Genomic DNA, 13,440 nt, shown 5'->3' with positions numbered 1-13,440 from the left:
AGTATTATAGTAGTTATATTCTTGTATATAGGTGGCAGTATTATAGTAGTTATATTCTTGTATATATGGGGAAGTATTATAGTAGTTATATTCTTGTATATAGGAGCAGTATTATAGTAGTTATATTCTTTTATATAGGAGCAGTATTATAATAGTTATATTCTTGTATATAGGGGCAGTATTATAGTAGTTATATTCTTGTATATATGGGGCAGTATTATAGTAGTTATATTCTTGTATATAGGAGCATTATTATAGTAGTTATATTCTTGTATATAGGGGGCAGTATTATAGTAGTTATATTCTTGTATATATGGAGCAGTATTATAGTAGTTATATTCTTGTATATAGGGGGCAGTATTATAGTAGTTATATTCTTGTATATAGGAGCAGTATTATAGTAGTTATATTCTTGTATATAGGAGCAGTATTATAGTAGTTATATTCTTGTATATAGGAGGAAGTATTATACTAGTTATATTCTTGTATATAGGGGGCAGTATTATGGTGGTTATATTCTTGTATACAGGAGGCAGTATTATAGTAGTTATATTCTTGTATATAGGAGCAGTATTATAGTAGTTATATTCTTGTATATAGGAGGAAGTATTATACTAGTTATATTCTTGTATATAGGGGGCAGTATTATGGTGGTTATATTCTTGTATACAGGAGGCAGTATTATAGTAGTTATATTCTTGTATATAGGAGCATTATTATAGTAGTTATATTCTTGTATATAGGGGGCAGTATTATATTAGTTATATTCTTGTATATAGGAAGCAGTATTACGGTAGTTATAGTCTTGTATATAGAAGTATTATAGTAGTTATATTCTTGTATATAGGGGCAGTATTATAGTAGTTATATTCTTGTATATAGGGGCAGTATTATAGTAGTTATATTCTTGTATATAGGGGGAAGTATTATAGTAGTTATATTCTTGTATATAGGGGGCAGTATTATAGTAGTTATATTCTTGTATATAGTAGCAGTATTATAGTAGTTATATTCTTGTATATAGGGGCAGTATTATAGTAGTTATAGTCTTGTATACAGGGGCAGTATTATAGTAGTTATATTCTTGTATATATGGGGAAGTATTATAGTAGTTATATTCTTGTATATAGGAGCAGTATTATAGTAGTTATATTCTTGTATATAAGAGCAGTATTATAGTAGTTATATTCTTGTATATAGGGGCAGTATTATAGTAGTTATATTCTTGTATATAAGAGCAGTATTATAGTAGTTATATTCTTGTATATAGGGGCAGTATTATAGTAGTTATATTCTTGTATATAGGGGGAAGTATTATAGTAGTTATATTCTTGTATATAGGGGGCAGTATTATAGTAGTTATATTCTTGTATATAGTAGCAGTATTATAGTAGTTATATTCTTGTATATAGGGGCAGTATTATAGTAGTTATAGTCTTGTATACAGGGGCAGTATTATAGTAGTTATATTCTTGTATATATGGGGAAGTATTATAGTAGTTATATTCTTGTATATAGGAGCAGTATTATAGTAGTTATATTCTTGTATATAAGAGCAGTATTATAGTAGTTATATTCTTGTATATAGGGGCAGTATTATAGTAGTTATATTCTTGTATATAAGAGCAGTATTATAGTAGTTATATTCTTGTATATAGGGGCAGTATTACAGTAGTTAGACCAAAATGTGCTGCAAATATGCTATGTGTGAATCCAGCCATAAGATGACAGACATCACAGGGAGAGACTGCAGACTAAGCACTGAGAATAGTGACTAATATCTATATAATGACGTCATCGCTTCTTCAGGTCGCTGTCATCTTTCCCTGTTCAGTAACCTCTTCCCTTCTTTTCATTATCTCCAACTCTGCACTTTCTTTGCAAATGTTTTTTGCTTTTCAGGCGAGTATCTTGAGAGCATTATACTGCCCTCTGCTGGCAGCTTCAGGAAATGACAAGACAAATAATTTTTGCTAAATATCCCTCAGTCCTCGACTAATCGGATCTTGAATGCGGTCAGAAAAGTGGCCGCTAGTCGACAGTACATCTCTTTATGTAAACAGGGTATGTGCTGCCATCAGGCTGCAAAATGTACAATCATTGCTGTTTGAAAGGAATATCTGCCCTTGTAAAAGGACCGGCTGTCAATTTTAAAGGACCTAGTAAAATTCTTAAGGTCTCAGTCCTAATTGACATATTTGACCAGATGTGGGGACGCAATGTGTTTTACAGTCTTATCCTGCGCGCACGCTAAACCTGATATCAGATTCTCGGAGTGAAGTTTCACAACACGGACACCTAGAAATTACTGTAGGGTTTGGTTCAGTCTCTTTTCTTTCGTTCCCTGGAGGCTTTTTTCCTTGTTCTGGTTACACACGTTTTATATATAGGGAAGTAGACTCTCCATCCACCTATGATGCTATTCCTAGTTTACAAAAACAGGTGTGCCTGCAGGGATGGGTCCGACTAGAAGGTAATTGCCTTAAATGTTGTTTGTTGGTGTAATTGACGTGGTTCCTTTAAGAGGTTGAGGGTGATTTACTTACCTTGCGTGACCGGATCGACCTCTCCGGCCGGTCCCTGGTAAAACGCATTACACAAGGCAGACAGGGCTGACACAGCGGCTTCCTGCAGGTAAAGAATAGGATTAACACATCACAGGCACAAAGGGACCAAAGAGAATCAAAGAGCATCCGTCACCCTACACCACCACTATGATAAACCAAGACGTGTCAGGCAGTCCCCCATAGTAATACCCCAAGATACACCCTGAGCATGGGAGCGGTAGGAGTAACCAGCCTTGATCAGGGTGTTATGTGCTCTACAATTTTACCTGTACTGGGTAATATATGTAGGAGGGGAACAAGCTCTCCTGTCATTTGAAATGTCTGATGTACCCTTGTAATAATAAAACCACTTTCTGCTTCCCAAATCTAACTGATGATGTCATCACCCAGTGTGTTATACAGAAGTGACATCACTGGATGAGAAATACAACGGACTACATCACTGGATAACAAATATAAGGGTATATTATACAGAAGTGACATCACCACTAACAAAATATATAACGGCTGACAACATTAATTGCCAACTTTAAGGGTATACCACACACACGCCTTCCCAAAACTGATGTCACTGTTATCATCACTACTTTTCAATCATGTGATGACATCATCGCAGACCAAAGATAAGGGCACATTGTACAGACATCACACCACTACTATCCAAATATCACTGGATAAGAAGTGACATTACAGAAGTGACATTACAACTATCCAATCATAAGTCATGACATAATTTATTGCCACGTATAAAAGTCTGTACTATACAAACCACTCAGTGCAACCAAAAACTGGATGTCACCATTGAAATACAATTACCGCACATTATAAAGAAGCGACATCACTATTATACAAATTTAACGGATACTGTCACTAGGTAACAAGTATAAGGGCATACTATACAGAAGTAAAAATCACTACCATCAAAATATAACGGATATGACAAGTATACGGGTGTATTATACCGAAGTGACATCACTACTATCCAAATATAACTGATGACATCACTGCATGGAAGACATATTGGTATAGTATATAAACGTGGCATCACTACTATACAAATATCACTGGTTGACATCACTGGTTGTTAAATATAACGTACTATACACTAGTAACATTACTGAATCTTGATTATAGCTGGTGACATCATTACACACCAATTATACAGGCATATTATACATAAGTAACGTCATTACAATCAAAATATAGCGAATGACATCACGGATGTCAAAAATAGAGTATTATACAAACCGCTTAGGCTTCGATCACATCTGCGTCAGGGCTCTGTTCCAAGGTTCCGTCAGGGCTTTCCATCAGAACGGAGCCCTGACTGACACAAACGGAAACCATGGGTTTGCGTTTTCATCAATGGTGACAGATCCGGTGCCAATTGTTTCCATTGGTCTCCATTGTGTAAGGGTTCCATCGTTTTGACGGAATGAATACCAGTCAGCTACGCTATTGATTCAGTCAAAACGACGGGTCCGGTGCACAACCAAGAAAAACGGAAAGCATTGGCACCGGATCCATCACCATTGAAATCAAAGGTGATGGAAACCCAAACCTATGGTTTCTGTTTGTGTCAGTCAGGGCTCCGTTCTTACGGATCGGAGCCCTGACGCAGATGTGAACGATGCCTTACTGCTTTCCAAGCTTACTGAACGTCACTATTGATTTTTGATATCACTATCATTATATTTACATTAAGTGATGCCATCATCGCACACAAACTATAAGGGCACATTATACAGAAGGATCACCACCAATATCCAAATATATCTGAGGACATGTCACCGGCTATATCATGGATATACAGGCAGGTACCTTTATCTTCTGTCGGGCAGCACTGGAGAAGAGGTGAAGGCTTTTCAGGCAATCATTGATAAGATGCTGCCAGTCGGCTGAAAGAAACAGAGTCAGGACTGTTAATCATAGCGAGACGGTACACAGAGGGCAGAGCTGGCACTGCTATGCTACAACAGGTCTGCCCTGGGTTTAGGATCTACAATGTTAGTGATGGCACAACTCACCAACAGCAGCGCTGCCAGGGTCTGGGATTTTTGAGAGGGAAAGTTTTTCTATTAAACAGCAAACTGGGAATAAAAATAAAAGTATTATGGAATGTATCATCACTATTAGTATGATCACCTCAAATATCACCACATCATCATCATCTCAATTATCACTATCACCAACATTTGTATGATCACCTCTAATATCACCATCATCACCATGTCCAATATCACTTTCACCATCATCACCAACACCATCAGTATGATCACCTCCAATATCATCACCACTATCATCATCATCATCTCACACCCCCATCAGTATAATTACCTCCAATATTATCATCACTATCATCACCAACACCCCCACCATTAGTATGATCACCTTAAATATCATCATCACCACCACCACCACCACCACCACCACCTCTTACAACACCATCAGTATGATCACCTCCAATATCATCACCACTATCATCATCATCATAATCTCACACCCCCATCAGTATAATTACCTCCAATATTATCATCACTATCATCACCAACACCCCCACCATTAGTATGATCACCTTAAATATCATCACCACCACCACCACCTCTTACAACACCATTAGCATGATCACCGCCAATATTACTATCATCATCATCATCAGTGACACCACCATCAGTATGATCACCTCCATTATTATTATTATGATGATAACCACCACTACTCTTATCACCACCCTCACCATTATCCTGACTTTTATCATCATATGAGACTATCGGGACAGGTAGAAGGCTCCTTGTGTTGGGCGCTAGCAGCAGATGTTACACATTATACCCTGCTTCTACATATATACACCGCCTCACATTAACCTGAAAAATTTCACTAGTAATATCAGAAGGATGAGCCGTAACTAGTGACCCAAACCTATCAAATCTATGGTGTATTCCCTAACCTGGGGGGGGGGGGCGCTTATGCTTTACAGATTGCACATAGTTTGGGGTGCTCCCTACACAGTACGCCCCCTGGTGGGATTTCCGGCTCTGTTGTCACTTCTCAGCTTTCGTGCAGCGATTAGCGGGGGACACAGGTGACAGAGACGCTCCAAAAGAGCTAAACTAGGGGTGCACCTGCCACTGGCTCCTATAATGAACCCACTTATCACAGGGCTGGAAAAGATGGCCACAGGAATCAGATGAGCCTCTGGCTGGGGAGGACAATCCCTTTAATACGCCTATGACAAGTTACAGTAATCCGGCTTTGTGTAGTTGTCGGATGGAAATCTCGTAATGTTGATCCCAGGTCTAGCCGATGATTGAGATCTGGGGTCTGGAGACCTATGAGGCTCATTCCCAGTGCCGGCTCTGAGATATCATTCACAGCTTACCTGCAGGTCTCATCAACTCTCCGCCCAGGCCCCTAGAGAGAGACGACAACATATCAATGTACGAGCAGGGATTCTACATCAGTGAGGAACAGAAATCCCATACAAAGTCTCACAATTGACACCATCATCCCACAAGGTGCTTGTGGATCTGTGTATGTGACACTGGGGAAGAGCAACCGGCATGAACACAGTCATGTCACTTCCGTCAGGCACAGGACACTATGCAAAACAGATTCTAATATTGACAGCCGATCGTTAATAGCGGATAAACCCAAATCAGTCCCACCAGTACCAGACGCAGTCTATGAATAGGATTGGCGCCGTTTTAAAAAAAAAAGTGTTAACGGCTTTTTAATATCTTACTTCTATGCTGAGATTTGATCGATTTAAGTTAAAGGCCGCAAGCCTAAGGCTGCACTACTGAGAGAGTTTCTCATGAGTGTTGTCATGGAGACCATGCATGAATCCAAATAAAAAAATGTGTGTGTCGATAGGGATTTGGATGCATACAAGATCCACATGACAACACTGCAGGATAGGAATCAGGAGGGGAGACATTGACATCAGAATCCCTCAGTAGTGCAGCCTCAGGCTTTGGGCCTGTAACTTCAATCGATAAGATCTCAGCCTAGAAATAAGATATTAAAAAGCGGTTTTCACATTTTTAATGTATACAAAAAGGATTTTTTTTTGTTTAGTATGTTTCCTTTAAGATGCATGGAGGCGTATGGAGCAGGTATGGTGGCTCAGTCTATGTCACTACAAGCAGTCATGCTTTACTGCAGAGCTTGACGAGTGTCTTATGAACCTTTCACTGTGACAGTCGGAGATGATTCACGTATTTTGGTTCTTTTCTACTAGGAGAGAACACATTAATGGGCAGTGTGTAATAGGATGAGTATTAGACAATGAGGGCTCCACCTGCGCTCCACCCAGACATTAAACTGCTAATGAGGACGGCAGAGCCTCCCATAGGAGATCAGGGCAGGTGGTGGTAAAAGCAGCCCTTCAGCAATAGAAAACACTGCCCATTATACACCTGACTCCTGTCCGCAGATCATTGGCGCAGGTGTCACCGGCGTCCTGTCAGAATGTAAGCTATGAAGTATAGACAAAAGGGCTGAAGAATTTAGGCAAATGTAGTATTACATGGTGGGTCATATATAATACATAGACGGCTGGTTCCACCAGAGAGCGAGCCGCTGATACCCCGCCGCTCTGCCCTCTGGTGGATAGAGGGGGGGGGGGGGGCTCCGCTTTAAGACATTCATATACCCTAATAGGATGTCTTGTAGGGACAGCCGCTGTAATGGGGCCAGGCTCTGTGTCAGGGATTGCACAGCGCTACGTAGCCAGGTGGCATTTTTAACAACTGGACAGAAGACGACGACTCAATGACTTCTATCTACTGACTTTATAATTCAGGAACACAGACAGAGGACTGCCATAGTTTCTTTGTCTGGTGCCTTGTGAAGCGGCAGCAGATTACAACGTTTAGCAAATATCAGGATTCCGCGTTGTGATCACACTATGGTGACGACCCGCTCCGGGCATCAACCCCCCCAGGGGCAGTAAGTGTGGTCTGTGATAGATCTGTGCCCTCCAGATGGGTCGGCCATGTTTATAAGTAAACATATTGGCTTGAGGTGAGTATTTACAGTCAGCGCCTCCTCGCAGAGAATTTCCAGCCTACAGGTAAGTAAAGGCGAGTTCCTCATAGTGAACATTGCTGACATAACAGTTTATATATGTGGATGGTGAAGAAATGCCCCCCGGGGCACCACACAGCTCGACTCAGCTTGTAGGTATTCCAACAGCACCCGGATGTCGACCCATCGCTGGGCCTCAACCTCGTACCATTCACATATCTGTATAAGATACACGGATGTCACGTCTGACCTCACCTGGAGGGCTGTGCCACCCTCTATACCAGGGCAGACATGTCAACCGTAGAACACTGCCAGGTCATCGAGATCTACTGAAAAATATGGTGAGAGGTCAACTGCGCTACTGTGCCAGGCTCTATACCTAGCCTCTCCTACTGTGCCAGGCTGTATACACCAGACCTAGTCTCTCCTACTGTGCCAGGCTCTATACACCAGACCTAGTCTCTCCTACTGTGCCAGGCTGTATACACCAGACCTCGTCTCTCCTACTGTGCCAGGCTCTATACACCAGACCTAGTCTCTCCTACTGTGCCAGGCTCTATACACCAGACCTAGTCTCTCCTACTGTGCCAGGCTCTATACACCAGACCTAGTCCCTCCTACTGTGCCAGGCTGTATACACCAGACCTCGTCTCTCCTACTGTGCCAGGCTCTATACACCAGACCTAGCTTCTCCTACTGTGCCAGGCTCTATACACCAGACCTAGTCTCTCCTACTGTGCCAGGCTGTATACACCAGACCTAGTCTCTCCTACTGTGCCAGGCTCTATACACCAGACCTAGCCTCTCCTACTGTGCCAGGCTCTATACACCAGACCTAGCCTCTCCTACTGTGCCAGGCTCTATACACCAGACCTAGCCTCTCCTACTGTGCCAGGCTGTATACACCAGACCTAGCCTCTCCTACTGTGCCAGGCTGTATACACCAGACCTAGTCTCTCCTACTGTGCCAGGCTGTATACACCAGACCTAGCCTCTCCTACTGTGCCAGGTTGTATATACCAGACCTTAGCTGGAGAGCCACAGGTTGGAGATCACGGTCCCAAACCACCTCCCAGGCCTCAGGTCTGTACCAGACTTGTCATTTCAACCCTTCGCTCTATATCATGTGCACCCATCTACCAGACCCTCCTATATCCTCTATACAAGAGTCCTCCTGCACCCACTCTGCAGTGCCACCTTATGTATGCCATGCTACCCGGGTGACAAGCCAGTGGTGGTAGTGATTAATGATAGGAGTGACCTTCTCACCTGTATAACTGACGCTCTTGTAGCTGAAATAGAAGGAGATGAGATCACTGGTGAAACGCTGCACCGGACGGGTTATATTAATAATATCACAGCAGAACAGCTTCAGTCCAACCCCAGCAATGGTCACAGTCATGCACATGCCCCCCCCAAAGACGACTATGGCCAGAACGCCAATATCCGCTCACAGCTCAAAGTAGAAGGGGCACTGTACCTGGTAAAGGGCCAGGTGCTCTATTATGTTAGCAAAACAGGGGCCGCCCATCAATGCAAACTTAAAACCAGAGGTCCACTTTAAAGGGAATCTCCACCTTTGTCCTTAGGGCCAAAATTCTACATTAATTCATTTTTTTATTTTTTTTAAATATATCCTTAGAGGAGGCGGAGCTCTATTTTTCTAATACAGAGCTCCAAATCCCCTGCGTAGACAGAGTAACATGATGAACATTCTCTCTGCCAGGAGCCACCACTAGAGGGAGCTTAGGAGCTTTGTATTAGAATACAGTAAACTCTCCCTAGTGGCGGCTACAGGAAGACCGAATGTTTATCATGTAACCCTATGTCTATGCACGGGATTTGGAGCTCTGTATCAGAAAACCAATCATTCCAAATAGCAACCCAGAGCGTTCATGTTTAGCTCCAGGATATCCATAAATGATTTACTATACATATATACTCACCCTTTGATGAGTGGCGATTAAACCTGATAAAGCATCACTATCCAGGTAATCGGAGACAGACCTGCAGGAGTAATGGTGAAGGGAGGAGCATTAGTCAACATTTAGAGCATATAGGGATATTCAATTTTTAAAAAAAATAAAAATAAATGGTCATCCCCTGCTTGTTCAGCGTCTGCACAGTGAATTTACATTCTGAGAAATGTCATCTATGCACCAATCACTGCACAGTCATCTGATGGAGAATAGCTGAGCACTGCTCCCTGCATAATCAGAGCTCAGCTAAGCTGTACAGGTGCGTCTAACAACTTGCTGACTGTTTCCAAATCTGACCAGCGAAGTAGTGAGTGTAACTTTTTATGTAGATTATATATAAAATGAGGCTCAAATTGAAGAAAGGCTTTAAATTGCACCATGTGGAATCGTGCATAACTACCAGGTACACAAAAAAAACGTGACACCGACAAACACTTCATAGTCTGAGGGCTTGGCATTCCCTTGCTGGGTGCAGGCCGGTATGTCTGCCTTTGAAGCATAACTGGTGGGGTGCCGTACAGTGCATGTCCTGGTGTAGTGTCCCACAAGGTATAAAAATAATGGTGGCATCCCTACATAAGACATGTGTTATCTTACCGGTTCTTCTGGGCGGCCAGCTTGTACAGTGCGTGGGTAATCTCCGCGCAGGCCAAGATGGCACCGTGGCGAGTGTGCAGATCTGAGCCGGTGGCCAGAGGGAGGAGTCGTGGCAAAACTGTAAAAAATTATATTGGATTATTTTACCCGTGATATTTTGGCTTAAAGGGGTCCTCCATCCAAATTTTACGTAGGAAAGTCTGATCAATAGTCCTGGCTGGGACGGGGACTGGCTGCTTTACCCCTTCTCTGCTGGCAGGACTGTGCCAGTCTAAGCTTTATCTTTAATCTCATGTCTGACAATCTGGTTGGTATGGGATACGCTGCCTAACAACCAAAGTCATTTCAATGGGGTTGTCAAGCAGCTTGTCTATAGCAACCAGTCTGTCTCAATTACTCAGTTGGCATGGATCTGAGGGCAGAAATGAGGCAAGTAGGCTATGGCAGGACATAGCGCTCACCTTCTCGATCTTTTGCTGCAGTATTAAACTTCTATTTCTGAAAATACGTTCGAATGGACAATCCCTTTAAGACTGTTATCAGTGGGCTGTCACACACAGAGAGAGATACGGATATGGACAATGCCATTTGCAATGTATTGTGGAGGGTGAGATCTCCATCGGATCGGCAGGAGCGCTCTAAGCGACACGTTACAGGATGGCGACAATGGAAGTTTAAACAATAAGAAGCACAAAGTTACTTGCCAGACTCGGTCATGTATTCAGGGGCGACCGGTGTGAGGTTGTGCAAAGCTTTGGTGGACAGCTCCCGTATCACACTGAAAGAGAACAAGATTTCCGGTCAAGCTCCACAATCATTATTACAGCCTGTACATGCATTCTGGTGATCCGCCACCCAATAGATCTGCCCTGTACTTGGCCTGACAATGCTGGGTGACTACCTCTGTACGACCTGTAATAGCAGCCATATCGGTGGTCACCCAGCTTTCTCAGAAATGTCAGCGTAGCATTAGTAAGAACTTGCCAGGGAAGGCAGAAATAAAGGAACAATGCCTGTTTTATTGGATACTGAGAAACATGGACACAATGGCTCTTTGAAGCCGGATCTAGTGGATTACAGACGTCGTGTCGGCAAAGTGCGAAGACATGGAAACAATAAACACCGAGCGAAGCAGAGCGGGACATGTGAGGGGTTCACACGGACAGGACTCGCAGCGCAGCAGGTTTTATTGCTGCTTTACCCAGACAATTAGGGAAGTCAGGTGTTAATGATGTCAGCGGAGCGGGATGAAGAGTCTATTGTGGTACAGCAGAGATCACAGCCCAGAGTCTCTGCTCCACACATCAAACGGGACCGGAGCAAAAACAAGCTCTTTATTCTGGGTGTGAGCTCCACGGGTACAACACAGGGAAAAGTGACAGAGAATATAGTGACGGCACAAGATATTGTGGTGCAGGGTGTGGCGACTCAGGGGGTAGCGCCGCAGGAGGACAGCGCCGCAGGAATTGGTAACACAGAGTATTGAGATATTGAGTGTGTTGACACAAGTAGTTGTCACTAGCCCATTCAAGGCCAGCAAAAACGTAACGCTGCACCTAATAAAGAGCACGTAAAAAAAAAACTGAAATATCCCAGTACTCCCTGCTTATTCAGTGTCTGCAGAGCTTGTTCTGGTGATATGCATTCTGGGAAGTTTTATCTATACAAACAGCACGTACAAAAAGCTGATGGAGTTAAAACCGGACTGCCCCCTTCAATATAGATCAGATAAGCGGTTATAGAGTGTATAAGTGACTCAGCTATGCACCAAGACATAGGAACGGGGGTGCAGAAAAAAGGCAAGAAGGTCCTAGAGAGCGGTACAATAATGAGGGTCTGCAGGCAGCAGTGAAACATGGTGGAGGGTCCTGGAGAGCGGTACAATAATGAGGGTCTGCAGGCAGCAGTGAAGATGGTGGAGGGTCCTGGAGAGCGGTACAATAATGAGGGTCTGCAGGCAGCAGTGAAGATGGTGGAGGGTCCTGGAGAGCGGTACAATAATGAGGGTCTGCAGGCAGCAGTGAAGATGGTGGAGGGTCCTGGAGAGCGGTACAATAATGAGGGTCTGCAGGCAGCAGTGAAGATGGTGGAGGGTCCTGGAGAGCGGTACAATAATGAGGGTCTGCAGGCAGCAGTGAAGATGGTGGAGGGTCCTGGAGAGCGGTACAATAATGAGGGTCTGCAGGCAGCAGTGAAGCATGGTGGAGGGTCCTGGAGAGCGGTACAATAATGAGGGTCTGCAGGCAGCAGTGAAGATGGTGGAGGGTCCTGGAGAGCGGTACAATAATGAGGGTCTGCAGGCAGCAGTGAAGCATGGTGGAGGGTCCTGGAGAGCGGTACAATAATGAGGGTCTGCAGGCAGCAGTGAAGATGGTGGAGGGTCCTGGAGAGCGGTACAATAATGAGGGTCTGCAGGCAGCAGTGAAGATGGTGGAGGGTCCTGGAGAGCGGTACAATAATGAGGGTCTGCAGGCAGCAGTGAAGATGGTGGAGGGTCCTGGAGAGCGGTACAATAATGAGGGTCTGCAGGCAGCAGTGAAGCATGGTGGAGGGTCCTGGAGAGCGGTACAATAATGAGGGTCTGCAGGCAGCAGTGAAGATGGTGGAGGGTCCTGGAGAGCGGTACAATGGGGAGGGTCTGCAGTTAGCAGTGAAGCATGGTGGAGGGTCCTGGATAGCGGTACAATAAGGAGGGTCTGCAGGCAGCAGTAAAACATGGTGGAGGGTCCTGGAGAGCGGTACAATAATGAGGGTCTGAAGGAAGAAGTGAAACATGGTGGGGGGTCCCTGCAAGTTTGGGGCTGAATTTCAGCAAATGGAGCTGGGGTTTTGGTCAGGATTAAGGAGTTTCCCAAGTTATTTAAAAAATTGCCACGGTAGGAGAGATGCAAAAAAACAACAAAAAAAACCCGTTGCTCAACTCATGGATCATTCCAACGCCGCCGCTCTGTTCCTTCCATCCGCTGTGTTTTAACATAGCTGCAGCGATGATGTGCCCGTATACTCACGTGATCGCTACAGCCAATCACTGGTCTCAGCGCTCCTGTGCCGTATACCCACTGAGACCAGTGATTGGCTGCATGGCTGATATGGCCCCCACAGAGCCTTGGAAGGGATGATATGGCCCCCACAGAGCCTTGGAAGAGATGATATGGCCCCCACAGAGCCTTGGAAGGGATGATATGGCCCCCACACAGCGCCGGAAGGGATGATATGGCCCCCACAGAGCAGCGGAAGCGATGATATGGCCCCCACAGAGCGCCGGAAGG

The 13,440-nt window shown here is 44.1% G+C and overlaps 1 protein-coding gene across 1 annotated transcript in view; it reads right to left on the bottom strand.

The window, feature by feature from the left end:
- The window catches only part of TBCD (tubulin folding cofactor D), a 124,480-nt gene that overhangs the window by 23,090 nt on the left and 87,950 nt on the right, over positions 1-13,440 (bottom strand). The window contains exons 20-27 of the mRNA XM_075845899.1: positions 10,876-10,949; positions 10,172-10,289; positions 9,542-9,602; positions 8,865-8,887; positions 5,947-5,978; positions 4,595-4,657; positions 4,389-4,465; positions 2,547-2,628 (exon numbers count right to left, since the gene is read on the bottom strand). Coding sequence (XP_075702014.1) covers positions 2,547-2,628; positions 4,389-4,465; positions 4,595-4,657; positions 5,947-5,978; positions 8,865-8,887; positions 9,542-9,602; positions 10,172-10,289; positions 10,876-10,949 — 530 coding nt within the window. The remainder of the gene's footprint in view (positions 1-2,546; positions 2,629-4,388; positions 4,466-4,594; positions 4,658-5,946; positions 5,979-8,864; positions 8,888-9,541; positions 9,603-10,171; positions 10,290-10,875; positions 10,950-13,440) is intronic.

This window comes from Rhinoderma darwinii, chromosome 13 (assembly GCF_050947455.1).
Source record: "Rhinoderma darwinii isolate aRhiDar2 chromosome 13, aRhiDar2.hap1, whole genome shotgun sequence".
NCBI classification, from domain to species: domain Eukaryota; kingdom Metazoa; phylum Chordata; class Amphibia; order Anura; family Rhinodermatidae; genus Rhinoderma; species Rhinoderma darwinii.
The sequence above is the reverse complement of the archived record's forward strand: the minus strand, read 5'-3'. Positions and strand labels throughout refer to the sequence as shown.